The sequence below is a fragment of the Cariama cristata genome, unplaced genomic scaffold, assembly GCF_000690535.1.
Source record: "Cariama cristata isolate BGI_N322 unplaced genomic scaffold, ASM69053v1 scaffold35868, whole genome shotgun sequence".
Taxonomy (NCBI): Eukaryota; Metazoa; Chordata; class Aves; order Cariamiformes; family Cariamidae; genus Cariama; species Cariama cristata.
The window spans coordinates 23,538-51,247 of record NW_009633573.1 but is presented as its reverse complement, the minus strand read 5'-3'; the positions used below and the strand labels follow the sequence as shown (position 1 = coordinate 51,247).

Genomic DNA, 27,710 nt, shown 5'->3' with positions numbered 1-27,710 from the left:
TCACCAGTAGTTAGGGAAGGTTCAAATATTAGACCTGTCATTATTGCTTGAGATGACCGTGCTGGTGACTAGGAATCCTAGTGCATCAAAGAGGCTCCTGTGTGTTTCAGTACAAAACATGACAATTGTGGTAAAATGTCAAGAACGTTTGCTTCTAAGTGTACCAGTTCAAGGCTTTTCCAAGGTTGGTTCTGACTTTGTTTTCTTTCTCTTTTACAGTAAGCGCTGTTGCTCAGCAGGTCCTGTGGAACTGCTTAATTGAAGACCCCTCTACAGTTCTGCGCCATTTCCTTGAGAAGCTCACTATCAGCAACAGACAGGTAAACTCTTCCTCTTCCCTGTGGATCTATGTGTTGCTTAGAGCAGCGGAGCACATCTGCAAGCGGAAACGCTCTGTGGGCTTCACTGGAGAAAAACATTTGCTATTACAATGTAGCTCAAAGTCTTTTAGGCCATATCATCAGTTGGCTTCTATCTTTGTCGACTAATATAAATAGGACACAGCCGATTTACCACCACTAAGGATCTGACTTGCTCTAAGCCAAGCTTTGAACAGCTGCTTACTGAAGCACAACCCTTTCTATCTAACACAGGTAATATTGCCTCCACCCGTGCCACAATGTTCAGCTTTCTCTGAAAGATGGGGGTGGCCTTGTCTCTCCCTGGCTTATTAGACTGCTTTCTAATGCCATGGCTGTGCTTTATGGAAGACAGGCATACCAGTTCTGACTGGATGAAAGGCACTGAGACTCTCCATACCACTTTCTCAGCTGTACACTTGGGGTATATCAATAATGTCACTGTCCTCATCTTCCAAGCCACCACCTAAGCATTGACTACAAAATTAGTATTAAACCTTGAGAAAGACCAGGAAAATCTGCTTTTTGGTTCCTTGAATAATCATGTCTCAGTGACCTCACTATTCCTGAGCCTTCTCAGCCGTAGTCCTCAAATCTTCTAGTTAAGTGCAGAGTCCCTTCTGTTTGTTAAGTGTCTTTGAGAAGGAAGCTATACGCTGTCCAGCCTCAGAAGCCTCTGAGCTATCATAGTTTGCTGTTTTACCATCTCTTCATAGGCCTACTACAACCATGAGTATGGAACACAGAAACAGGTGTATTTCCTTGGAAGCTCTCAGCAGATATATCCCTGGCATAGGTTGTCCTATGCGTATTCATGCCCATAACACTAACTCAAATCTGCTGTGTTTTAAGAGGATGAGTGCCATACAATAAATTTATAATACAGTCTGTCTGTCCTTAGCTGACAGTAAGATTTCTTCCTCTCTACAACCCCTTCCCACCATAAGAAATGTACTAGTCTACACTTAGAGCAGGCAACCTCTAAAGGAAGAAAAGTTAGATTCTGCCTGCACCTGCTACCCAGCAGCCACAGGTAGTGACTTGTGCCGAACTAGATTTCACGGATCATTTAGGTAGTCATTTGTTGTGTTAAGCAACACAGGGATTATCACAGGGAGAGGAATGGAGAATCAGGGTGGTACAGTCGGTACAAATTGCAATAGGAGGTATTGGCCTGTCTGAGAGAAAAAAGAAAGACATGGACCGGGTGCTGTGCCCCAGGGCTTATTTTGGGAAATGTGGGAGCAGTCACAAGCATATAGTTCTACCTCATGCATAGAGAGACAGGGCTGAACAAGGGAGTATGGAAAAATGGCAAGAAACAAAGCCAGAGAGGACAAAAGGGAGAAATTCATTCTCCATTTTGTGATGGAAAGAAAAAATATGTGCTCTTCTTCCAGGATGAGCTGATGTATATGTTAAGGAAGCTTTTGTTGAACATTGGAGACTTCCCTGCCCAGACATCTCATATCCTCTTTAACTACTTGGTGAGTAGCTTGTGGGTCCACTGTGCAGGCCAGAATCTCACCTCTGCCTGCATGTGTCTTTTAAAAAGTTAATGTCACGATCTGCGAGGAAATAAATGCTCTTAGCTTTCCCTATATGGCTTATATCTGCTTCTGGCTGTGGGTGCGAGTCGCCAGGCTTACACCAGCCTTTCAGTCCTTCCAGGGAGAGGAAACGGAACTTTCAACTTTTTATTAAACCCCTAAGCAACCTGTCATGGATTTCTGAATTGAACCACAAACAATGAGTTGTAGACCAATAGAACGATCCCAGTGCCAGAAACCTTTAATTATTTTACTTAATTTTGATTCAGAAAGTGCTTTGCTCTTGGACAGTCCTATTGGAGCAAATCTAGCAGCTTCCTTCAAGACTGGAAAATGCATTTGTTGCAGTTGGGAGATGAAACAGACAACATGTATGCTACCCCAGGAGCCCTCTGTTGTTTGAGAGTTGTCTATGTGGCAGCAGACCAGAGCAGAAGGCATAGGAAGTCTCTTACTGCAGAGGTTCTCCCTTTTCCTCATCTACAGTGGCTTTTGAGGCTGGGTTGCAACAGTACTTTTTGCCTCCAACCTTCATCCTCTCTAGAAAAAGGAAGAATAGTACAGACAGATTGTTCTGTAGTATGTATAAACTTTCAGGATGTCTGTTTAATGAGTTTATCCCTCTGAGTGAAGAAAGGTAGAAGAACAATATTCTTGTTCTGTGTTTATACAGTGCTCTGCACAGGTAAGATTGTGTATAACCTGATATTCCTCTTACTTATTACCTGCAGGTGGGACTAATCATGTATTTTGTACGCACTCCGTGTGAGTGGGGCATGGATGCCATTTCTGCCACACTTACCTTCCTTTGGGAAGTGGTGGGTTACGTAGAAGGACTCTTCTTCAAGGATCTCAAACAGACTATGAAGAAGGAACAATGTGAAGTGAAGCTGCTGGTGACTGCCTCAATGCCAGGTATAAGAAATGAGTCTTTAAATCTCCTTCACTTCCAAGTTCTTGACCAATTCTAGCAAAAAAGGAGATCCATCAGAACTGGATCAGAAAAAGACCTGCTACAAATGGCTGCATATTCTAAGTAAGTTTTCCTTGAGTTGAGGATTCAGTTAGTAAATTCCAACACTAATTCCCAGAGATTCAGAAAGCCACTTTAAGAGCTCTAAAAGAAGCAAACAGAAAGTGAATTAGAATAGTCTTTTCAGCCCAGACCTTTGTGCCAGTTAGGCTGTGAAAGGCTGGCAGGATGATCAGTGTAAGACTGTACCATTCGGGCTCAGTTTGATTTGATGCAACCTCTCATTTAAGTCTTGAGAGCGCCCAAGAAGAGCATGCTATGAGCCTAGGCTGTCACGAGTCAGGCAAGAGATATCTTGCTGAAAAACAGATTTGCCCTTTTAGGTTTGTTCCTTCCTCAGAGTGACAGTTGCTGCTAAAGCCAGCTCATTGTTTAGGAACGGATCGATTCCTCATTAACTGTGGAAGTGTGAGACTATGCTAACGCTACATAATGGATTCCAGACAGGACTGGCATTGTCTCTCTGCCCAGGAATGAATTTTAACTATTGCTTTTCCTCCATGGGCAGTCTTTTGAAATCAAGTTAATTAAAGAGGCCAGGGAGAAAGCAACTGCTTTTCTTTCTTCAGGCACAAAAACCCTTGTCGTGCATGGACAGAATGAGTGTGACATCCCAACTCAGTTACCAGTCCATGAGGACACACAGTTTGAGGCTCTTCTGAAGGTAGGACTGAGTTTTTGAACCAAAGTGCTTATTAGTACCTTTACCTGCCATACCTGTATGCCAGCAATACATTCTCCCTGATCATCCTGTTTCAGTGTTGGGGAGGCAAGTTTTGCTGACAGGCAGTTCCGTCTCCTGTGAAGAGAACTTGGTTGCAAGAAACAGGTTCCCATGTTAAACGACAAGAGAAATTCCCTGACCTTACAGACAGCCAAAACCCCACAAATGCAACTACATTTAAAGACACGGCAGCTTGTTGGTTATTTGCTGTATACTACCCTTTGGATAAATACATGTATCATTTAAATGCTTGGGTTTATCAACACTGAAGAAACAGAGTGATTAAGATCAGAGTGGAATTGATGGTTTAGTAACCACAACGATATCTTGGGATCTAGGAGATATGAGGTCAGTTTCCCCTTCTGCCAAAGACTTCCTGGATGGCCTTAACTGAGCCACATAGGAAACGGATTTGTAAAAGCCTTCAGTTTGTCCAACTATATTAAATTTTAATGGGAATCACACATCTCGGTGCTTTGAAGGATTGGAACTTTAGTATCTCTGTACATCCCCTATCACTAAAGCTTGATAAATACATAGTATAGAAATGGAAGGTGCAATACCCATGTGGCTTATATAGCCAGACAAATGTGTGCGATATGAAGACATTGAAATAAGTAACATCAGTCTTCAGGACTGTGCTGTCAGCATGCCTTGATTATCACAAACATATTCATGTACTTTATGATTAAAAAAAGAAATTAAGAATTAATGCCAGAACAGTGTACCAACCTGACTGAGGCATGCATGTTTTGTGCCTTTATACATTATTAGCTGGATATTCTGCTTTCGGATGCTGTGGTCTTTGTACAAGACAGCTGATAATTAATAGGATGGGGTTTTTTTCTTCCTTTTCAGGAGTGTCTGGAGTTTTTTAATATACCTGAAACACAGTCTTCTCATTACTTTTTAATGGATAAGCGATGGAATCTTATTCATTACAACAAGGTAAGGCAAAGGTCAGGTCCAGATGACTTTGTTCTTTCCATCTTGTCCCTTTTTAAACATCAGGGTTATCTGAAGGAGAACAAGCAGCCTGTAAATAGACAGAATTCCGTCCTGTGGGCACTACATCTTGGGTGTTCAGTTGTGTGTGGTGAAAGATTGGAGTTTGACAGAACAGGGAAGAGGCAGAAGTGGAGTCCCTTGCTCTTAAGTCGTTAATGTCTAGCTTGCTTAGAAAAGAGCAAATTTCTCTTGATGCCTGACACCATCTGAAAGCCCCTACCCAAAAGCTTCAGAAAGGACTAAAGGGCCTTTTATTCCATTGTGTTGAGTGATACTGTTACGATTACGTTTGTTTAAAATACACTTATTTCCTTTCCTGGCAGACCTACGTCCGTGACATTTATCCTTTCCGGAGGTCAGTTTCTCCCCAGCTCAACCTGGTGCAGATGCATCCAGAAAAGGGTCAAGAGCTCATTCAGAAGCAGGTATCTTACTGTCACCCAACACCTCTGCCCAGAAACAAACCCATAAATAAACCTTTCTTTTCCCTTTAAAGGCTTTCACTCATGCTGCATGCAGTTAGAGAGCTTTGCTGGAGAAGTAGCAGTTGGCATGAAATCTGGCCTGGTGCCATTGAACAGGTGTATAGTATTTTAAGAAAAGTCAAAGAATGCAATGTGAATTCCCTCCTGCTCTCTCCAGGCACCATCTCTTTAGCGAATTGTTTTGCGTTCTCCTACACTTGGCCAGAATAGCCTCCGTTGCCCCAGCTTCAAAAGTTGCTTACTCCTTTCTTTAACATGACCTCTGGCTGTGGAGCAGAAATTGTCTGTTCTACCTTCCTCTCTGTCCTCTCACTGTAAAGAATGTTACCTGCCTCTCTTCCTTGTCCGGCTCTCAGATGATAGTCTTCTACCATAGCTACTCCCAGAGGCACAGCAGTAGCAATTGTTTCATCAGGGGAATATCTGCCCTCAGAAGAGCACTGTCCTCTCTATCTTCCAGCCTCATGACTTGGTAATCTGTTTGACCCTGCTAATATTCTGCAGCTCCCAGGAGCTCTGCCTTAGGAACTAAACCCTAACTAAAGTGGCAGGGCAGTGCCTTTACTGTGCTGCAAAGCCCTACAAGTATCATTTCTTTAGACAGTAAGACAATGGTATTGAGCTCACTCTGCCTGTAGGAGCTGCATGCTCTGTTTTTCACAAAAGCAAAGTTGTCTCAGTAGCAGAGAGTTGAGTGTTTAGGGAAAAGTTACTCTAGCTGTATTTGCAAAGGATGATAATAAGCAGGAAATAAAAAGGGGGGACGGGAAATGTGGTTAAACAGTATGAATTTGGCATTAACAGTTATATTATTCTAGCCAAAAACCAGCTACTGTAGTTGTGTCCCTAGCAATGTGAGTGCAAGGGCAGGAAAATGTCATCAGGAATGATTATAAAAAGCAGCTCTAAAGCTGCTTAGAAGGTACTAGCAGCTAAAATAATGGAGAATATAGTTAGTGTTGTCTCATGTGTACGGTACAGAATAGGGAAATATTTCATGTGCTGCATCTGTCAGTAGAAAGTCTATAAAAATCTGAAATTACTTGGGATCATTTTGGTTGCTTCTCTGACAGAAATTATTCTCACTCTGGTTCTAGGAGATGTCCCCCACATATCGAATAAATGAGTTTGATATACCCTACATGACCCAGAAACATTAAAATGGCCTATCCAGTTTTGTCAGGGCATTATTTTGCATTCCACATTTTTCTGTTTAGAGTACTTAGAGGCCAAAATATTTCTAAGGTAAAACTAAAATCAAGCATCTACCAGCCTCTCTGTAGTCATGCAAGAAGTTGCTGGACAACATCCAGCTTCAGCAAAGAAAACAGCACTGTAGAGTCTACCCTCAGAGCAGCAATCCATGGAAAAGTACTTTCTTTACTGTTGATTGATTAAGCACCCAATTCTAAGATGAGTGCACTTCAGAGCAAGGTCGTGGCAACTGCAGGACGTGGGAAGCTGAGCTTTGTCACATGTTAAGCCACATGCTTCAAGTTTTGGCTTCATCCCAGTAGCTAAGAGCTGTCTCAAAACTGCTTCCAAAGACAGTTGCTTCTACTACTGAGCATCACTCTGCCTTATGGTTACTTTTAGCATTCAAATAAAATCGCTAGCCTGACTAGTCCTACCAGTCAGAAGTTCAAAGGAGGCTGGTAGAATGGAACTCGGTTTCCCTGTTGGTGTAAACCAGAAGTGATGATGTGAAGTCATCAGGACTTTGCTCATTTGCAGTAACTCAGAATCTGGTCTGCTTTGTTTCTTTTTTTTGTACATACACTTTCTGTGGCCAGACATGAGCCAACCTCAACCCAGAAGGTAGATAACAATGCCAGCCTCATGTTGCCTATAGTCTAAGACCTTGCAGACAGCAACTGCAACTGTATGGCTTTCAGTTTGGAGTTGGTTTGGCTTACATTAACCTACAAAAGACGGCACGACACAGTTGCAAAGCATTTGACAACCACTCAGGGTCCTCCACAAGACTGAAATAGCAAGTGTTGTTAAAACCTCTTTTACAAACATGATCCATCTTTGCGGAGCTGGGCTGAAGAACAGTGGTCACGCAAATTCTAGCAAAAGGCTGCAGCACTAACCCTGTGAATTTCAACAGGATCCTCTGGGCCGTGAGCGCAGCACCCCTCCTACCAGAGAAAGCCAGGGAAGCTAACCTAGAAAAGTGCATATACATTGTAAAGAACTTTTTGATCAGACTGATGCTGATCCTTGTCTCTCTTTCTCTCTCAGGTGTTCACTCGCAAGCTAGAAGAGGTGGGGCGAGTGTTGTTCCTGATATCACTGACACAGAAAATCCCTACTGCCCACAAGCAGTCCCATGTATCTATGCTCCAGGAGGACCTCCTCCGCTTGCCTTCATTTCCCCGAAGTGCCATTGATGCTGAGTTCTCACTATTCAGTGACCCCCAAGGTATGGCCTTTTGATAGCTTTCTCTGGTGATTGTACGGGGCCCAGAAGGTTTCTGTGAGGCACTTCCTTTGCCTTAGAAACTTGCAGGCTTGTAGCTTTACTGAAAGCTGATAAATCTCTTCCTAGGAAAAATGATACATAGCTGTTGGTTCTTAAGCACAACAGCAGAAAGGACTTTGCTGTTAGAGGTATCCAGACAAAGCTACTTTCTTTGGACCTAAATGAGAATAAGTTATAATTATGTATTAAAATTATGCACGAGACTACAGCTGGGATACTGTGTCCAGTAGCATAACTGCACCTAAAAAGGATTGCTCAGAGTCCTTTGCCATCGGCTTTGAGGAAGCAATGGACTTCCAATGAAGATGAGGCAAATTCTGCAGCAGGGATATAGAAACAGCCCACTTTTTAGAAACTGCTCTGAAAATCAAGTAGGGTTTCCAGCCTGATTTGGGGATTAAACAGGCCACTGTTGCAGGATGGTAAGCATTGGCAAGTTCTGTAACAGACCCTAAAGGCACTTCCTATCAGAAGCATTATTGTAACTCCACATCGATGTCCTGTCATGTGCAGGACACCTGAAGGGTAAAAATTCAGCATAAATCCACACAGCCATTCATGTTGTGTGAGGCAGATGATGCATGCACAAGCTCAGTTCTGCTTTTGCTTTTTAAGAGGAGAATTTCCAACCAGTGGGGAGCAGATTTAATGGGCTGTGTGATATTCATCGTTCTTGGTCTTTGTGTGTGTCGCTTTCAGTCAAGGTTTGCTCAAGCCCTGTGGGCACTTCCAGAAGTAGAGGATGGGTGACATCATTTTGAGAATGCAGAACGATGGTCAGTGTTGTGGGATGGTTCTTTGGAGAGGCCTTTGGCCTCTGGGGATGTTGTGAGGCTGGCTGTGATGGACAGAGTTGATTGCTGTTGCCTCTTCTCTCCCACAGCTGGGAAAGAGCTCTTTGGTCTGGACACTCTTCAGAAAAGCTTGTGGATTAAGCTGCTGGAGGAGATGTTCCTTGGCATGCCCAGCGAGTTCCCCTGGGGGGACGAGATCATGCTGTTCTTGAATGTCTTCAATGGTGCCCTGATCCTGCACCCTGAGGACAGTGCCTTGTTGAGGCAGTACGCTGCCACAGTCATCAACACAGCTGTGCACTTTAACCACCTCTTCTCCCTCAGTGGGTACCAGTGGGTCCTCCCCAGCATGCTGCAGGTGAGCCATTTCCACGAACAATATGAGGGAAGACTTCTGAGCGAGCACTTTGTTATAGAACTGACTGTTAAACTGCTGAGTCCTGGTGAGATCACAGATTTTGGGGGCCCCCAGAAGACAACAAATCAGGGTGGGATGGCCCAAATCAGCATTCCTGAGACTACATTCCCTTTTCTTCTTGAGTAAATGACTACATTTTCTTTTCTTCTTTATGTTAAGTATATGAATATTGGTTTCCCATACTATGTACTTCCACACAGAAATGTGAAATTTCTGGAAAATTTGGGAACCTTGGGTCTCCCTCAGTGTTTTTTCCTCCAGAGATGGCTGAAATTTTGGGGAATATTGAAGTATCTGAACTAGCTACTTGCTGATTGAAACTAAATTACATTCACTTCTTTAAGTATGACAATTGTATTATCTCCAATTTAAATAGCAACAGAAAATAATGCTAAATGTTTATGAAAAACTGTATGTTGTCTTTTCATGTGAGTGATGACAAATAGTGGCAGTATTAGAGGTGGAGTTTCTCTTCACTTTGAGGAGTACAAGAATGCCTTTTTTCCTGTTAACGTTTGAGAAAAATCAGATACTGAAAATAAAAATCCCAATATAGTTCTTTTACAGACAGAAAGATTATTTCTGCAGGGCTCAAAGATGGTATCTAAACAGGGATTTAGTATTATAATGCAAATACAAAAAAAACTATTGTTTCTGTAAAAGACGCAATGACCATGATATCCCTACTTGTGTTCATTTTAACATAGTTAACAGAGCACAATAATTACGACCACTGATGAATTTAACTATCTAAACAAACTCTTTTGTAACTGGAAACTAATATCATGCCTTACATGATTAGATAAGTATGTATTGGATCCAGATCTGCAGTGCATGGGTTTATTCATTAGAAACAAGACATTTCAAAATAAAATAACTTAATTTGAAGTACTTGGCAGTAACCATTCAGCCATTCAGCCCTGTGAAGGACTCTCCCTTCATCGTCACTTTTCATATTGAGAGAAATTAGTTTTGTAATTCTTTCCTATTCCCCGCCCCCCCCCAATTATTGTCAACTACTGAATTAATAAAATACCACTCTTGGGAGGCAAAAAGGCAATTCCAAAAGAAAACCCAAGTGTTGCTGAGCTTGTTTGTTTTTTGCAGACCCTCACATCTCTCTTCTAGGCACCCAAGGTCAGCTGGTTGGTTTGTGGTCATCACGAACAAATTCTTTTACCACTTCTGGGCTTGAATTGGCCATTAATAGCTTAATCCCTGATGCATACATGCATATACCCCCACAGGGCTTTTTTTGTTGCAGATTTTTTTTGCTTTCCTTGGTGAAATGCATATACAGTTATTTATTTCCCTTTTCTCAAGTAAATGAGATGCTGCAAGTGTAACATGCCATGGTGATTGACTGTCCTCACAAGCACGCTAGAAGCTTCTGATTGTATTAAAGACATACTAACCTCTTCAGCCTACTCGGCTACTGAGAAGTAAATACACCTCTGCAGAGGTCTCACACAGTAATAGTTTTTTTAGAAACCTTCAAAGCCCTGTGCTGTAATGTGAATTTTGCAGTACTATAAAATCTCGGCATTACCTGTTGCCAGCAAATAGCAAGAAAATCCTGCCTATCCCCACCCCAAACCTCCCACAGACTTGTACCAGCAGAGAAGTGCAGACAGACAATTGAAATGGGGAGAAGAAGGAAGCACAGTGAAGTTACTCCTAGCAATTTATACTGTTTACATAACTGAGAAACAAATCCCACATCTTTGGCAACATATTGGCTGCGTGGTTCAGTCGCCAGCCCTGAAGGAAATGCCACTCTAAAAAACTTAAAATATCTTAAAAGTGGGTGGAACTATCATTGCGTTGCAGGACAGGCTAGGAGTTCAAATTATCTTGACAAACTGGAGATGCAGTCTGAAAAAAAGGAAAAAAAACAAAACAAAACAGATTATCTTGATCAGGTTGGATCAGCCACATAAATATGGAAGAGAAAGGAGCTGATTCAGTAGCACTTCTGCCAGACAGAATATTGGAGTTGTTCTAGATCTGAAGCTAAACATGAATCAACAGTGTCTTTCTGTTGAAGGATAAAAAACACAAAGAAAATATCTCAAATGCCATTCTGGGGTGACTCTGCAGCTTTGGATCTTGTGAAAGAAACATGGAATAATTCTGCTGCTCCAATCAGCAGCACTCCTGACTTGAAGTGCTGGCTCTGTCCAGCTGTGGGCACTGCACAAAAAACATCAGTTAACTGAAGAGCCTGCAGACTGGAACAGGGATGCACATCTAGAAAACACATCATGTGAGAAAGGACAGAAAGAGCTGGGATTTGATTAACTGAAAAAGATGGAGATTGAGGAAGAAAGCATTAACTGGCTTCAAACAAGTAAAGTGCTTCTAGGAAGGAGAGGGAAGGAATCTACCTCTGATACATAGGACAGAAAATAATGGCTAAAGCTGTGACAAAGAAGGTTCAAGCATCACAAGGAAACCTTTTGTCTAAGGATAGTTTGTCCCTGAAATGCATTGCCAGGGAAGGGTTGTCAAGTCTCCATCTTTATAAAGATGTTTGTCAAATATATCAGGAATGACAAGGCTGTAGTTGATTCAGTCTTGGGTTAGGAGATGAAGAGCCCTGCCACTGGAGTAGTACTTCCACATCCTTTTCATTTGCTCAGGTATACGCTGACTATGAGAGCAACCCACAGTTACGCCAAGCGATTGAGTTTGCGTGCCGCCAGTTTTACGTTCTGCATCGCAAGCCCTTTATTCTGCAGCTGTTTGCAAGTGTGGCCCCTCTCCTGGAGTTCCCTGTGAGTAACAGCCATTCCCTGGTCCCAGCATGGGGAAGCCTGTGTATGCAGCCAGCCCCCCCATCAGAGGTCACAAAGAGGAATCAGTTCTTACTGAACTTGTGCTTACTGCACTTGGTGCTGCACAGAACCGTTTCTTGAACTTATTGTCTGCATGCTTCTGTTCATCAGGTGATTGAGCAGGATGCTGGGATAATGGGCCACTGGTATCCAGGCTAGTAAATGTCGTCTCACTTTACGTTTCTGTGTATAAATAGGTTATAAAAGGACAATAGTGATTTGTAACTCTTTAAATGCAAATCCTTTCTTGGAATCCAGGAATAGGAACTAAAAGGTTAATGCCAAGTTTTGGTACATGTGAACTACAAGATTGGATTAGCGATGTTTTGAAATATTCACTAATTACTTCCTAACAATTTAGTGAGTTAAAACAAGTTAATGGAACTTTGATTTGAAGTGGGACTGCCAAATCTAACTGCACATACTCTGTAAGCACGCACATCTTTCTCCTTCACAGGGCAGCAAAGGTCTGCTCTTTCTGGGAGGTAAAGCTGTGTGCAGCTTTCAGATCATGCTTCCACCGTAGCATCAATCTGCTGAGTCAGGCAAAGCTTATTGTTTGACAGCAGTAAGCCCTTGAACTCCGTATGGGCCCTTTGTCAAAAAAAAAGGTTGCCCACACCTCCAGATGAAGATTCCTGGGATGCACACAGGCTCTCAGAAAATCAACCACGAGTGTCTGTTGTTGAAACAGGATGCTACAAACAATGGAACCAGTAAAGGAGTGTCAGCTCAGTGCCTGTTTGACCTGCTGCAGTCTTTAGAGGGAGATACGCCAGACAATTTGGACATCTTAGAGCTGGTGAAAGCAGAAAAGCCTCTCAAGTCATTAGGTAACAGCAAGGCACCCTTTATTCAGTAATTCTGGTTTGTTGTTTATTGATTCAACATACATTTGATGCGGGATGATTTGTTCAGGGCCCCTTTTCTTCTCCCAGAATGCAGTTATATGTTTCTTATGCCTCATGAGGCTTTTAAGGTTGGCTTTATCACCATCGCCCTTTTGATATTTTCTGCAGGAGGTGAATTATTAACTTATTTTATTCCAAAGCTAGTTTTTCTGCATTGAGCCTGAGACTAGCCCCTGGCATTTTGAATTTTATCTTGTGTGGGTGAAGAATAAAGATGCCTAATAAACTTCATCATGCTGACGAGATCAATGTCATCCTCTCCTCTGCTCCATGTGGGCAGGAAACAAAGGCATCCTCTCCTGTGGGCAGGCTATGACTAGTAAATGATGGATGCCATTCAGACATTCAGCAGTGCTGAGTTCTAGGGGGGGTGTTGATTTATCACAAAGCAGAATATATATGGCTGTATGATGTATCCAGGACACTGTGTCTCTTGATAGTTATCCATGCAATGCAGCATTTAAGAATTTGGCTGCTTTGTGATTTGCAGGAAAGTAATTTTTGCTGCTTTTTAGAAGGATCTTCAACTTATTTTCCAAATTTGCACTTCCCTTAAATACTACTTATTTTGATGAACTGTGAAGCCTGTCTAGCCTTAGAGTTAAAGCTTTGTTATATACTGGGATTTTACGATGCTGCACAATTATATCACAAGTTATAATATAAAATGGTACAGAAACAGAAGATGTTTCTTTGTTTTTGTGGACTGTAGTAAACATCTTTTGGTTTTCTGTGGAGGGTTATTCAAAGGCATCTCTGAAAATTCCCAAGTGTGTGTTGACGATGAGACCGTAGATGAGTATGTGATGTCCCTGGTATTTTCCATATGAAGATCAGAATTATCTAAAACATCTGACTTCCAAGTTCCATTGCTGAAAGTGATTTACATGCTTTGGGACCTTAACTTTGACTTGGGCTCCTGTATACCAAAGTCACTTCTGAAAATGGGACTATAGTTGTATTACAAATATTATTCTTTAGATACTTCAGTTTCTTGGTGCCTGGCACTAATTATCCCCAAAGTAATATTTGTAGTATGAGACTTAAATGCTTTTGAAAGCTTTTTTAAAATCACTAGCAAACCAGACTCACTTTTGTGCTGGCACCCATGTGGCTACCGGTATAGAAGGGGCTTGATTTTTTAGAAGTAAAACGGTCTTCTGTCATCAATGGTGTACCACCATCATTTTTAGTGTGGTGGAAACATCTAGGAAAAAGTGGAGGGAGCATAAAAATTGTCATTAAGTTGACGTGTGTCCTTGTCATGTGTGAGCTTAAGATTTTGCTTGTGATGGGTGATGTTTGAAACGGGACTCCAGTAGCAGCTGTGGGCCTTCTGCTCGGCAATGATTTGACCTACTGAGAACTGCTTCTCGCCTACTGAGTTCTTGGAGTTCTGACAGGGTGCAAGTGGGAGCACAGCATCTGTTTCCTTTATATAGACAGATTTTGATCAAAAATCAAGAGCTTATTGGGGATTGTTAACGTGACAAGCAAGCAATTGAAGAGGGGAAAAAGGAAGGGGTGTGCTAGCTCCTTTCATATTCAGTATGTTTGTGTGATAGTCTTCTCATATTGCTTTACTCCCTCAGACTTCTGCTATGGGAATGAAGACTTGACCTTTTCGATCAGTGAAGCCATCAAGCTGTGTGTGACAGTGGTGGCCTATGCTCCTGAATCATTCAGAAGGTGCTAATCCATTTTCTTGGTTTGTGCAGACTCAGAAAAGGCATAAAAGCTGCACATGGTATGCAAAAGCAAGGCTGACAAATGGAGGCAGAGGATACAGAAATGCATTCCAAGCACAGGGCTTCTCTGTGAGGCCAAGCCTCTGCCTGTTGATACCTTTCCTAGGGCACCAGCTCCAAATCCTGCCAGCCACTGGCTGCAGCACCAGCTGGATGGCAGCCTAAGCAGCAACACGTAAGCTGTATTTCCAAGTGGGGATCACGCTCTGTGCCGTAGGTTTCTGTTGTCCAGCAATGGAGAGGGAACCTGAGGGGGAGAAACAGGCAGCTGGAAAGAACAGGAAGATACAGAGAGAGGGGAGGTAAACTGCTAAAGCAAAAAGGTTAGTTTCCAAGAGGTAATCAGAGAAGAAAGGAATCTTTGTGGGGGAAAATGAATGTCTGCTAATTGTTGACATATTCAGAAGATACCCACAAGTTTAGGTTGTTTTTATTATTATTGTTTCATGCATCAACTAATTTTCCCCCTGAAGGCCCTGATCCAAGAGTTTCTTTGGCCCAGGACCACCTTCCTAGTGAGAAGCAATGAAATCACAAGGCTAGTGAGAGATCCAGAGGTCTTCAGATAGAAACTTAAGCCTCTGCCTGAAGTGAGTTTCAGGACTGACAAAATAAAACAGACTAAGTATTGATTCTTTTTCCAGCCTCCAGATGCTGATGGTCTTGGAAGCACTGGTTCCCTGTTACTTGCAGAAACTAAAGCGACAAACTTCTCAAGTAGAGACCGTGACAGCAGCTCGTGAGGAGATTGCCGCTATGGCTGCCCTTGCCACCTCTTTGCAGGCCCTCTTGTACAGTGTAGAAGTTCTCACCAGGTAACTCACATGGTTCAAAGCTCTGAGCCTGCGTTTGGTTATCAGTATGGGGAGAGGGAATGCACAGGAGGTCACAGTATGCAGCTTAGCTTGAATAATGGTTGAGGTTTAGACATGGTAAAATTAGTGCTAAAGTTCACCAGATCACAAGCAGAATTTCAGTACGCTTGTTAGATTTAGTCTTTAGTGTGCTATTCACCTTCCCTTTGCCAGGCCTATGACAGCCCCACAGATGAGTCGATGTGACCAAGGCCATAAAGGGACGACAACAGCAAACCACACCATGTCAGCAGGTGTGAACACCAGGTAAGTCAGTGAGCTTTTCTTTCTTTCTCATTTTTCTAAACAGCTTTTTTTTTTTGTACTGTGAGAAAAAACAGTTGGATAAAAAGAGCACATAGCCCAGGACTGCATTTCTGACAGTAACTTAAATTCCCAAGACTAGAATTTCTAGTTTAAAACCATGAGACTAAATAGAAGATGAGATATCAAAATGGAGGACACCCATCCTACATGTCTTTTTCTTTGTTTCCCTTTTCGTACTCTAGAAGTATACTGACAAAGCAACTATGTCCCTCAGTCCTCTGCTTTACTTCCTTCTGATTCCGCTGTCAACGTGGCCCCTGGGCAGAGCACACTTGGATAGCAGAAGGGTCGGATCCTTCTGGCCTTGTTCTGAGAGGCTGAACAGCAGTACGAGCTCAAACTGCATGTCAGTTGAGACTTGTGGAGACTTGCAGCTCCTCTGGTTTTCTTTTCTTCCCTTTCCCATTTCCTTTTACTTTTCCTACAGTCTCTTTCTGTCATCTTTACCTCCACATTGGTCTGGGGGTTTTTTGCATTTACAGATAGTAAAGGAGTGGGTGGCAGAGAATTTGAAAGGGAAGAATGACTGGGAATATTTTTGTCCTTCTCAACCACAGAAAACCCACAAAAAATACTTCACACGGAAAAAAGAAATAAGGAAGGAGATGACACCAGCAGACTGTAATACTGCTCCTTGGCCATAGTAGCCAGTTGAATTAGGCTGCTGCAAATTAGATGAGGCCACTGGACAATTTACTCAGTCATAGAGCAAAGGCTTAAGAAATCTTGTTACAAAATCCACCCACAAGCATTTGGGATTATGAAGTTTTTCAGTGCAGTACAGATTATTCTTCTGGGCAGCCCTGCCTTCTCCCAGCCAGGCTATGCCTTATTGTGCTTACCTGGAAAGGGAATTCTCCCCTAGCAAAAACTGGAGTAGCTGTTCTTCCAGAGCAGAGTATTTCCTCGGGATTTCTCTTTTGTCTGTAACAGCTGATGGTAAGTCTGCGCACAGCCAGTGGCCTAGTACAATACCATGGGCTGTATAGGACTGTAAATCAGAAACACCCTTCTGGCAAGGCATGCTTTCCAAGTTATTCCCTGTCTTTTTTTTGTATTGAAGGGTAATAGAAATCATTCTCTGCATGGGGCATCAAAGGGCTATTATGTCAATTTATAGATGTGTAGTGTACACGTCTTCATTGGTAACTCCTGGAATCAGTCTGTTATTCTTTAAGACCAATTCAGGCATGGATGCAACACAGCTTTGACTTTCAGTCCTGGATCTGAGAAGCAGATAAACCCATTCATGCTCAAGTCTGAAGTGGATATGTGCTATTTACTTCCATTACAAGATTGCCTCGTCTAAGGAAAATAAGGTGTAATGGAAAGTAGTGCTTTATTGTTTGTCTGCTGATTTTGGAGAGCAGTTAATGTGTATCTGCTGACAGGCAATGCAGAGACTCCTGATGCTGTGTGACTCAGATATCTTGGTTTACATTTCTAGATCTTTCTGATTATCAAACGTTCAGTCTCTGATCCAAAATATTTTTGCACTGCTCCAGGTTTCCTGCCCTTGTTTCTTCTGTTGTGTTATCATTGCAGCAGACATCTGCTACCAACAGCAGGAGTCTCATGATGGTAGAATGATCACTGTTCCAGCCTTAGATGTGTTAGCCAAGTGGTGCAGCGTTTGTTAATGCTTTCTTAACAAGAAGTGGCAAGAGAAAATGACAATAAAAGAAAAAAATACCCTGAGGTATTCTTTCCACTACATGAGCTCTGGCTTCATGAAATAGACTGAGCACTGGGGTGAGACTCAGTAAGAGAAATTGCTTGAAAGAGGGCTATGGTTTTTAAGCCTGATTTTTTCCTTTCATAACAAGGGCAATAACTGTAGGAGGAATCTGCTGTTTGCTGCCAGGTGGGAGGTAAAGGCTATTCAATGTGGTCACTAACTATGTGTAGCCATTGTTCCAGTGACACAAGATACCATCCTGCCCATGGCAAGTACACCTCTGGGCTAGAACAGTGTCACCCTCTTTCAGAAAGGCACAGTTTAGGCACTACTAAGTTGCTGTTTACAACTGCACTGTTTCTGTTTTTCCAGGTACCCAGAACAGGGAGCGAAATTACACTTTATCAGGTACAGTAAAATCTTCGCCCAGTCTTCCCTGACACGTGATGAGCTGTTCCACAGCAGTATCCAGATTTGCTGGGTCCCACCTGCTGTTGCTGTGACAGGCAGCCTTTTTTCAAGGGAGGGTAGCAAAGGATAGTTCATGTAGATAGTATTTACATTTTTAACAAGATTTTGCAGATTATAATTCCCCCCCTCCTTTTTTTTTCATTGCAGATGCAACTATCTTTCTTTTCAATTGCAGTGGCAAACATCTGTTGCAAAAACAAGTTGGAGAGGTTGTTATCATCTGTCACTGCTGTTCCACCGTATACACCACTTACTACTTTTTCTCATTTTATGTCCTCCAGGGAGAACCTTCATTTACTGGAGGAGGGCCAGGGTCTTCCCCGAGAGGAGCTGGATGAACGAATTGCCAGGGAGGAGTTCAGGAGACCGCGGGAGTCATTGCTGAATATCTGCACAGAGTTTTACAAGCACTGTGGTCCAAGGCTGAAGATTTTGCAGAATCTGGCTGGTGAGCCCCGAGTGACTTCTCTGGAGCTGCTGGATGTGAAGTCCCACATGAGGTATTCCACAGGCATTTTACTTTCAGGGGGATTCCTTTCTTTTAGCTCTTAATAGCAGACAGAATGACTTTTTGGTAGTGTAGTTGCATGTTGCTATCTGAAACGTGCGGAGCTTGGTTTGGATGTTGCTTAGATTGTACCTGACGCTTGCTTGGGTATAAGGAAGGTTTAACATGCTCTCCTCTGCTGTCATTCAGACCCCCATCTCCAGTGGATAAAATAGCTCCGTGGAAGCCCATCTGATACATCGGAATAAGTTGCAGCGAGGAGCAGAGCAGATAAGGCTGCCTCTGCAGGGCAAGGGGAGGGGAAGCTGCCTAGCTGGCTGAATATGACCTTTATCCTCTCCTGTGACATGGTACATCAGAACCAGCTGCTAACAGGCAAGAAAGGCAGAGCGACCCCTGCACTGTATTGCATAAATGCCTGAAATACAGGGGAGGATGGGGCAGAAGGCATTTACAGGACCACCACCTCAGCGTGTGATACAACTCTTTTATTAAGGTGCAGCAGTGAGCCCAGCTTGCTGGTTGGATGCTCACTGCAAACTGTTTCACGTGGTGCTGACCTAGAAGAAGTTGGGGGTAGGGCTTTCTAAGCACTTTGGACCTGATTCTCTTCTCTGTGTTTGCTCTTCACGGTAAACACAAAATAGCATAAGTTGCTACTGAGAAGTTTGTCCAGATGTAAAAGACAACAAAAACTGGGACAAGAGGGAATGGACCTGATTCTGTTGTCAGTTTTTCATTCGTTTTCAGGGGTAACTCCTTTCTTGCATAGTATTCCCTCAGGAAACATAGAGTTGTTTCGTGGTAAGATGTGTCTCAATGAAAACAGCACAGATCCTCTCCAAGTGAGCCACGGTTAGCACTGTTCTGACTGACACTCGTCGGAAGGAAAACAGGGATTAATATGAGGTGGTCCTAGTGTATCCTTTGGCAGGGGGGTCACAGGGAGACAGCTATCTGAATTCTTTTATAAGACAGAGAAATACCTCAACATCATTCTTTGAATACAGAATAGCTAAATACCAAGAGGCATTTTTTAATGGCCTAAGCCAAACAGTGCTCGGTAAAGTATTAAAGTAAATAGGAAAGATAGCAAAGACATCTTAAGCTGTTTGGGACTGGCCTCAAAAGTGAATCAGAACCACCTTAGCACTAATTTATGATGCTCCCTGAACCCCAAGAGGCCATTCTGGCTGTGAATTATTCCTTTCCAAGTGCTATACTTTTTTCCTCAGGAATAACCTGTAAAGGAAAATGAAGGGTGATGCACTGAACCAGCTCTGTTCCTGCCCTGGACCAAGGAAAACCCTCTAAAAGCTCTTCTGCCTTTTACATGCATACTCTGGAAAAAATGGCAAAGCCCCTTAGCTGGCAGATTATGTCACAATTAGAGATCTTCGGATTCAGGCTGTCTCTACAGAACACAAAATTGTGGTTTACATTAATTTAGGTCTTGTTTAACAAATGCCCCAAATTCCTTTGGGAGTTGGGAGGTGATTTTTGTTTGGTTTGTGTGTTTGCATATGACCTGAATGTTGCTGTTCCCCCTCCTCTGGCAAATGTTTAATAATTTAGAGGGTAATTTTAAACAAGAGATGTCTCTGTTTCCACAGATGCATGTCATTCTTATGTAGTGCTTGGCTGCAACCAAACTGAAAACCTGGTGCACATAGCTGCTTTTGCAGTGATAGCTTTACATTTTTCCCAAGGGACACAAGCCTCCGAAATCAATACATCTGTTTAGCCGCATTACAAACTCCATGATTTTTAGCAATAGAAGCCTGAGATAAGAACTTTAATCCTATGTTAGAAACATAGGTGAGATTCTCAGGACAGAGTATGTCCTTGGTTAGACATGTTGGGGAGGGGGTGTTATTTCAGTGGGAGTGAGGAACATGTGTCTGATGAATGAACTTTATAGTGCAGTAAAGTAAGGAGGCTTTCTTATTTTTACTACCCTATTCTTACCCTTGTATCTAACATAACAATGCTCTAGTGTACTACCCAAGATTATTTGCAGTTTAACAGCAATGTGGGGACTTAATTTCTACATGGTTTTATATTACAGAATAATTGAATTTAATTGTTCTTAAACTATTTCATGTCCCTCTCTTAAAAGATGAGTTTAACAAACTTGAATCCATACATACAGAAGATCTTATCAGTACATTTTCTGGAAAGACACTTTCTTGTGAGAAGATTTCCATGAAGCACAGTCACACTGCACAGTAGTAGCTGGCAAATACTGCATTCTTTTCAAGAGAAGTCTTTCATGGTCAAAGGTTACAGCAGTAAAACTAAGGGATTGATCTGCAGAAGATAATGAGTTGTTGACATTCTCTTACATCTCCTGGAAAGTGCTAGAAATAACAGTTTAAATGGGGTTGGAACCTGAATTGCTTTATCATAGTTAGCCCTAAATAAAAGCAAATGTCATCTTGATTCTTACATAAATTCATTTCATAAGTATCAGTGAAATGCCTGAAAGAATTTAACCGTTGTAGGAAAAAAACTCAGCTCTAAGTAGAGGGCAGATTTAGCAGAATGTGATGTGACAGCCGTGGTCTTGGGAGGCTGACAGATGCCATTTCAGAGGCTTCAGAAGACAAGATAATATGCTAGTCACCTCAGACAGGATTCATCTCACCCAATTTTAACCATTTAAAAGTTAAATGTTTAGTCTGCAAAAGTCATAAAGATCTTTTTGGACCCAATGAAAAGGGAGATGCACATCCAATAAGCTGTTTATCCCAGTATTTCAGGAAGATAAGAATGTCCCAGGTTGCTTATTTCTGCATGAATGGAGCTAGAAGATTAACTGAGATTGACGTCTCACATTGGGTGAGAGGGGTCTTGTACTTTATAATGCTAAGCAAGTTTTCATATACCATTATGTGCCACTGATATTGTATTGCCAGAAAGAAGCATAATTATATGGTAATTTAAATTTCACAGTGTTTTAAGAAAACAGACCTACCCCATAGTAGGACAAAGTAGTTGTAAAAAGTAATAACAAAGAAATACTGGATAAAGAAACACTTTTATAGCACTTCTGGTTAATCTGAGGAACTCATTGCCTTTGATATTGCTAGGCAGATTTTAAAGAGAATAGAAATATGTTCCATTAGTTGAAGGCACGTCAGAAGAAGCCCCTGCAATACAAATAGGATTGTACTGTAATTGTCCACTACAAAGTCTATTGATGTTTCAGGGAGTATACAGGTTTCTATCCCTTTTATTAGTAGATGTAGCTTTATTACTTGTCTTTGTCTACTGCAACTATTCAAGTATTTCAGCAGATCTTTGTCAAACTGCAAGTGTGAGTTAAATGTTGCCATGGTATTTCACAGTCAATACAGAAAATGCCATCGGCAAGGCCATGTGGGAGGGTTAGAAGAAGCAACAGCAACACAATCTGTGGAAGTGTTAGGAGAAACAAATCAAAGCTGCAGGGAGTAATCTTACAAAGTACATGTTGTGTAAACCTATGGGATGGCACATTATTTTTAAAATTTAACACCTGAAAATTGCAGAGTGAGACCTCTTGAAGTGGTGACACTGAAAAACTAGCAAAAACCCAAACCAAATCACTCATTAATTGACATACAGGTGATGTCAGTCTGTGTTTCACAGGCATTTGCAATGTTGTAGTCTTACTAACAGCTCAGTTACTTTGTTCTTAGCTACACAAATTTGTGATTCCTGATTTTCCTTTGGTGCATTTAGTATCAATGCAAAAATATTCTTTAGACCACTCACACGTACATAAAGATAAACAGTGATTCCAGCAAAAGAATCTTAGCAGACAGGAACCATGGTATCAGGTCTATGCATTTAAATAGCAGCACATTTGACTTCTGCATCTTTTTACTAGGCTACTGAAGATTTATCTGATAGTTCATTGGCATGTGTGGAGGAATGCAAGCTGTGTTTGATTTTCCTCTTAATAAACCCTCGTTTTAGATTGGCAGAAATCGCACATTCCCTGCTGAAACTGGCACCTTATGACACGCAGACGATGGAAAGCCGAGGTCTCCGGCGCTATGTCATGGAGATGCTGCCCATCACTGACTGGACAGCTGAGGCGGTGAGACCTGCCCTTATCCTCATCTTAAAGAGATTGGATCGTATGTTCAATAAAATTCACAAGATGCCTACTTTGAGGTGAGCAAGTATAACGGAAACCCTCTGGGGTCCGTTTCTGATGTTGCAAGCCTTGAAGTGTGGGTATGTCATCTAACTAAAACTGTCATGTTGCAGTGAATGTTTACAACATATCAGAAAATGAACAGATGTTTTTATCTCTGTAAGTGTGCATTTATGTTGACATTTTTGTTGTGTCTTCTGGTAGCAAGAGAAGAAATGCGTGGTTATTAAGAACTACAAAGAGAACTTCGAGAAATCTCATTTTTCTTTCTCCAAAATAAGTCTTCAGATTTGTACTGTGTCACTATCCTCTTTATTTATTTTAGCTGTGAGTTGAGGAGATTAATTTTATTTTTTAATGGAAAGTTAAACTGTAGTAAGAGTATTTCTAGCATGCCTTCTCAGGAAAATACTGTTATGTTCTCTGTAAAGATAAAAATAGTCTGGAGCTGTGCAGTAGCTTCTGAATTCTCCTTTGTAAAGGGAACAGAACTGCATCAATTGCATCTAATCAGTGGCCAGTGAACGCCTGGTGCATTACATAGCAGCATTATGGTACAGGCTTTGGCAACTTCAAGAAGTATTCCATATGGACCATTCCTACCTCGGAGGCAGTGATACAAATCCTATCTGGGTAGTATAAAATCTCTCAGCCCTGTGGCTTTTCTGGTGATCTGAGTAAAAAGAGTCATTGGTCTCAGTCACCCTCATGGGCATATGTCCTCAACTGCTTGAATCAGTCACTTTGTTAGCAGTCTCAGCTGAGGAGCCAAATGATGTTAGAGAACATCAGAATTTAGGACTCAAACACAAAATTTAGGTCCCAGTGGGAATCATATGTACCCAACTAAGATGGAGCAAATAATAGGGAGGTGATCTCTTCTTTCTGGCATCACTGTCTATCACTTTCCTTTGGCTAACTATCTGCTTTAAGAAACTCCTGCCCTTGTAGAGAATTTAGAGGCAGAAATTTTGATGCTTCTCCTTCCTGTTGGTTTGATTCTTTGCCATGTCTTGCCTGCTTCTCGCTCATTCTTTCTTTTCTCGCTCATACTTTCTTCTGCCTCAAAGGCAGCTTAGGGGTCTTCCTGTTCCTGTAGATGTTTCCTCTTTCTGCAAGCTGAATGAATGCTCACAAATTAAAATTCCCTTCATATTCTCTCTGTCTGTGCCCGTACCTATGCCTGGCTAAAATTGCTCTTCCGTACACAAAGGGACAGAGACGGCAAAGCCACTGGACCAAATGCAGCAACTACATTTAAGCATCATTGGGCCAAGAAGTCTCTTAGAGATAGGGCTAGGTGCCAGACCCTGGGAGCCATCCATTGGGGTGCTCACATCAGAGTCTTATACACTGCGTCGTCTGGGCACCCCACTCCAAAACCAGTGTCTGATGGGAGTAGTATATGTGTGAGAACAAGTACAAGAGCGAAGTCCTATTCTGGAGATTTAGGAACAGTGGATGCTGAAAGATGAGATGTATGTTGGTCTGTGTAAGAACGTATGTAGTGAACACTTGATCCCCTATGTGTCTCTAAAGCCACTGAGGAGCTTGACCAGGATATTGTTTAGTCTTGACCTAAAAGTTATGCAAGTCTTGTCTTTCTGTCCCAATAAGCGCACAGTCAGATGTTGGCTTGAGACCTATACTTACTGCAAAGAGTCAGGCCCCGAGACAAAGGGTGTGAACCACTTTGATGTTACCTATGCTGTGTCTGCTTATGATTAGGAAGTACTCCATTCAGCATCTGTCACAAGCCCTAAAAGCTGTTTTGGTAAAAAAAGCAAAGTGTCATGGAAGAAAGGATCCTGGAATGAAGGACTTGATGCTGATAGGGAGTGAATCAGCCCTCCCGCACAGGGCGAGGAATGTAAAGACTGTACTGCGGGGCCAGTTTATGTTTAGGGCAGGCTGTGTCTGGGAGTCCTTCTGGCAGAGCAGAGCAGAGCAGACTGCCGAGCAGCTACAGAGGGCACTCACAGCTGATGGGGTTTGTTCCCTTCAGTGAGACCATCCGCAAGCCCCAAGAGGAGGAGTCGCTCTCAGGTGGGAGCATGGCACAGCAGGCCCTTTCCCCAGACGGGCACACCTGAGACAGCCGTCTGATGGCTCCCTTTCATTCACCTTCTGTCAGGGAGCAAAACACAGCTCATCCGCCACTGCTGTTGGGGGGGTGGTTGTGTCGCTAGCGCAGACCCCTCTGCTATGTTTCTTGTCTCTCTCAATCCCCCAGTGTGCTCTGTGGCTCTGCGCTTTCCTGAGCTGCGTGGGTAAAAACTTTTCTCTGTTGCGCACTTTGTGCTCATCTTGGACGTCGTTGCTGTCTGAAACGTTTCCTCTGTGGGCGTCACTGTGTGTCGGTCGCCATGTGTGCGAGCGTCTGGTGGGGGGCAGGAGGCCCGCGGCTAACGGCACCTACTGTTGTATTGCAGGCGCCAGGTTGAGTGGGAGCCTGCCAGCAATTTGATTGAAGGGGTTTGTTTGACACTTCAGAGGCAGCCAATCATATCCTTCCTGCCTCACCTTAGGTCTCTGATCAATGTGTGTGTCAATCTGGTGAGTAGCCGAGCGGCAACCCCGTGAACCTTTGCTAAACCTCCCCCCTGCTGTTGACTTCTCTGGTCTGAAGATGACAGTTCATTCCCATTCCTGTCATTGTACCCGTCCCCCTTACCCCTCGCAAGGGGGCTTCGCAAGTGACACTAGAGATAGCAAGGTTCATTTTTGAAGTGGTGCATGGGGAGATACAGTGACCGGTAGCGGTGGTCAAGCGATTTATTTCCGTTGCTTCCCACGCACCACTTTGAAGATCCACCTTTGCCAGATTGAGCTGAGAGTTGAGGGCTGCAAGTTGGAGAGTGGGGTGGTGGAGACTGCACACACCTGGTAGAGACGGGGAGCGGGTGGCACTGGGGATACCTACCGTCTCCAGTGGGGAAGGACCCTGACGGCTCCGGCAGAGGCCATCAGGTGTTGGCTAGTTAGAAGGGCTTACGTGGGTGGATTCACTCCACTGTTTGCAATGTCCCTGGCTTGATCTAGTACAGGTTTGCACTGTACAATGTTCAGATCCCACTCTTAGTAGAATTTATGCTCCTAAGTGTGTGATACAGATGGAGTCTGTCTGGTCATTCAGCGATACTGTAGTGTTTCTGCAGCTGTTACACTGGGGACAAACCCTCAATTTGGTATCAGTGTAACTCCAGCCATTTGGACAAACACACATGCTTTCATTCCATGTGGAAAAAATACAAATAAAGGGGGAAAGGCTGCACTAGCATTTTTATTGTTATTGAGTTTTATAACATTTTCTCCCTAGAACGTAAATGTTGTAACCTTTTCTAGCAGTTACAAAAAACCTCTCAGGTTTTACCAGTGCTCTGAGGGGCTTTAAAAACAATGATCATCAGCTAAAATGCAGTATCAGTTTTTGCCAGGTTCCTGTCCTTCAAGTGCACTCAGCACTCATCGCTGCAAGGGCAGGGAAGCTCCGACCTCTCAGAGCCCGTAAGACTTCCTCCTTGTTCAAGCAGAGGTAGCTACCTGGAGGTACTGCAAATCTGGGCCCTCAGACTACTTAGGGTTGCTAGACGGGGAGGTTGCTACAGAGTGAGCTCAAATACAAGTTTAGAATGGACTTGCAGTTTGGCAGGCAGGCATGGCAGAGTGAATCCTGCCAGCAAGCTCTGCAAAGGACCTGCATTAAGAATTAGCCAGCGCTCTAAAAATAGCGGAAAGCTGCGCAGTGCTGAAGTGCAGTCATCACGCTTACATTCAGCTGGCTGGGAACATCAGGGAGAGCTACCAGGAAAATACGTACTCTTCCTGTTAAGAGTATTTTACTTTTAACTCTCAGAACTACGGCCACTGTGAGCTGTGGGAGCACCCCTGACCGCATGCTGTATCATGTGTAGACCAGTTGCATCATGAAGCCCGAAAAGAGATCAGCTAGGAAGGCGGGGAAATGTCTAAATGATAATCCATAGTGATATAAAGAAAGGGTTCTGTCTCTTCCCCTTCTAAATTGTCCTTTGGTTTTCTGGCAGAAAACTGGTTAGTGCCCTTTTTTCCCAGGCTGAATTTGGAAAAAAATCGTGCATTCATCTTCACCTAAGCTTAGGCGCCGCCTGCCAGGTAGCTTCTCCCTCTTCCTGTCATCTAGAGGTGTCTAGTCACGGAGAGAAACAGGCATATGCAGGCCTGTGATTTAACTCCTCCTGAGGAACACATCCAAAACAGCTCAAATAACTCTCCCGTAGAAGTGCTATTTTCTTGTGCTGGTATTTCAAGGAGTTCCAGACAACCAGGTCACATGCAGGTGACTCTGCTTCAGACATCTGGGGTCGGGCGAGATGAATGATACTTCGAATTCCTAAGAGCAGACTGTGTTTGAGAGGAATCTGAACATTGTACAAAACCCGGCTTGGGTCAGACTTAGGACATTACTTTTCAAGTAGATCAGCAAGAGAAGGGAAAAGATGTCCAGTTTCAATGCAGACTTTTTGCTTTGATGACATATTTTCATTTGTTACAGTCGTTACATGACATATCCTCCAACTCTAACTGTTCCACCGGTCCAGTGCTGGTCATTCAGGGCTGGTACTGGGTACATTTATAAATGTACCAGGTTACCTGTGCACTCCTCCCATCCTTGCTGGTTCCCTCTTCTCCCCTCCCTTTCCCTGATAGAACTCCTTCTCCTCACTGGCCCCAGCTCCCACAAGGACCACTGGGGGGGCTGGTTCTCCTAGATCCACCCCAACTCAGTGCTCGATGGAAGACGCCTCCATTTCACTGACGTTGGAGGATATGGCATGGATGAAACTGTAAGTAGCCAGTTGTGGTGATGTGCTCTGTTTGTATTGCAGGTGATGGGAGTGGTAGGACCCTCCAGTGTGGCTGACGGATTACCCCTTCTTCATCTCAGCCCTTATCTCTCGCCACCTCTGCCCTTCAGCACAGCTGTTGTCCGGCTTGTAGCATTGCAGATACAGGTGTGTCTGCCCTGGCCTGTGGCCAGGCCTGTTATAGCTTCTGGTTGAGACACCAACTCATCGGTGCTCTGTTTTCTTTCTGCAAAAGCTGGGCAAAAACTGTGGAACATACACCAAAAACAAAAGAGAAGCAACATGTAAATTCTCCCTTCTTTTTGAAGGCTTGAACTGAACTCAGAATTCACCTGTTGGGGCCAAGTCCACAGCAAGCATCCATCAGCTGAACACTGCCATTGAAGTCCGTCGAGTTTGGCTGATTGATGCTGTTTAAGGCTCTGACAAGCACGTTAGGATTCTCTGCAGGATCTAAGGAGTTAGCATAAGCCTCCTGCCCCAGGGAGATGGGCCCTGGCTTGGGTCATGTCCATGCAACCCC

The 27,710-nt window shown here is 43.1% G+C and overlaps 1 protein-coding gene across 1 annotated transcript in view; it reads left to right on the top strand.

Moving 5' to 3' along the window:
• Positions 1-27,710, top strand: part of LOC104166756 (protein unc-80 homolog) — a 56,804-nt gene that overhangs the window by 9,084 nt on the left and 20,010 nt on the right. The window contains exons 9-26 of the mRNA XM_009706804.1: positions 220-320; positions 1,760-1,846; positions 2,641-2,824; positions 3,512-3,606; positions 4,525-4,614; positions 4,998-5,099; positions 7,407-7,587; positions 8,531-8,799; positions 11,502-11,636; positions 12,391-12,529; positions 14,200-14,296; positions 15,000-15,170; positions 15,384-15,476; positions 17,587-17,622; positions 17,967-18,185; positions 22,157-22,357; positions 24,773-24,896; positions 27,209-27,334. Coding sequence (XP_009705106.1) covers positions 220-320; positions 1,760-1,846; positions 2,641-2,824; positions 3,512-3,606; positions 4,525-4,614; positions 4,998-5,099; positions 7,407-7,587; positions 8,531-8,799; positions 11,502-11,636; positions 12,391-12,529; positions 14,200-14,296; positions 15,000-15,170; positions 15,384-15,476; positions 17,587-17,622; positions 17,967-18,185; positions 22,157-22,357; positions 24,773-24,896; positions 27,209-27,334 — 2,450 coding nt within the window. The remainder of the gene's footprint in view (positions 1-219; positions 321-1,759; positions 1,847-2,640; positions 2,825-3,511; positions 3,607-4,524; positions 4,615-4,997; positions 5,100-7,406; positions 7,588-8,530; positions 8,800-11,501; positions 11,637-12,390; positions 12,530-14,199; positions 14,297-14,999; positions 15,171-15,383; positions 15,477-17,586; positions 17,623-17,966; positions 18,186-22,156; positions 22,358-24,772; positions 24,897-27,208; positions 27,335-27,710) is intronic.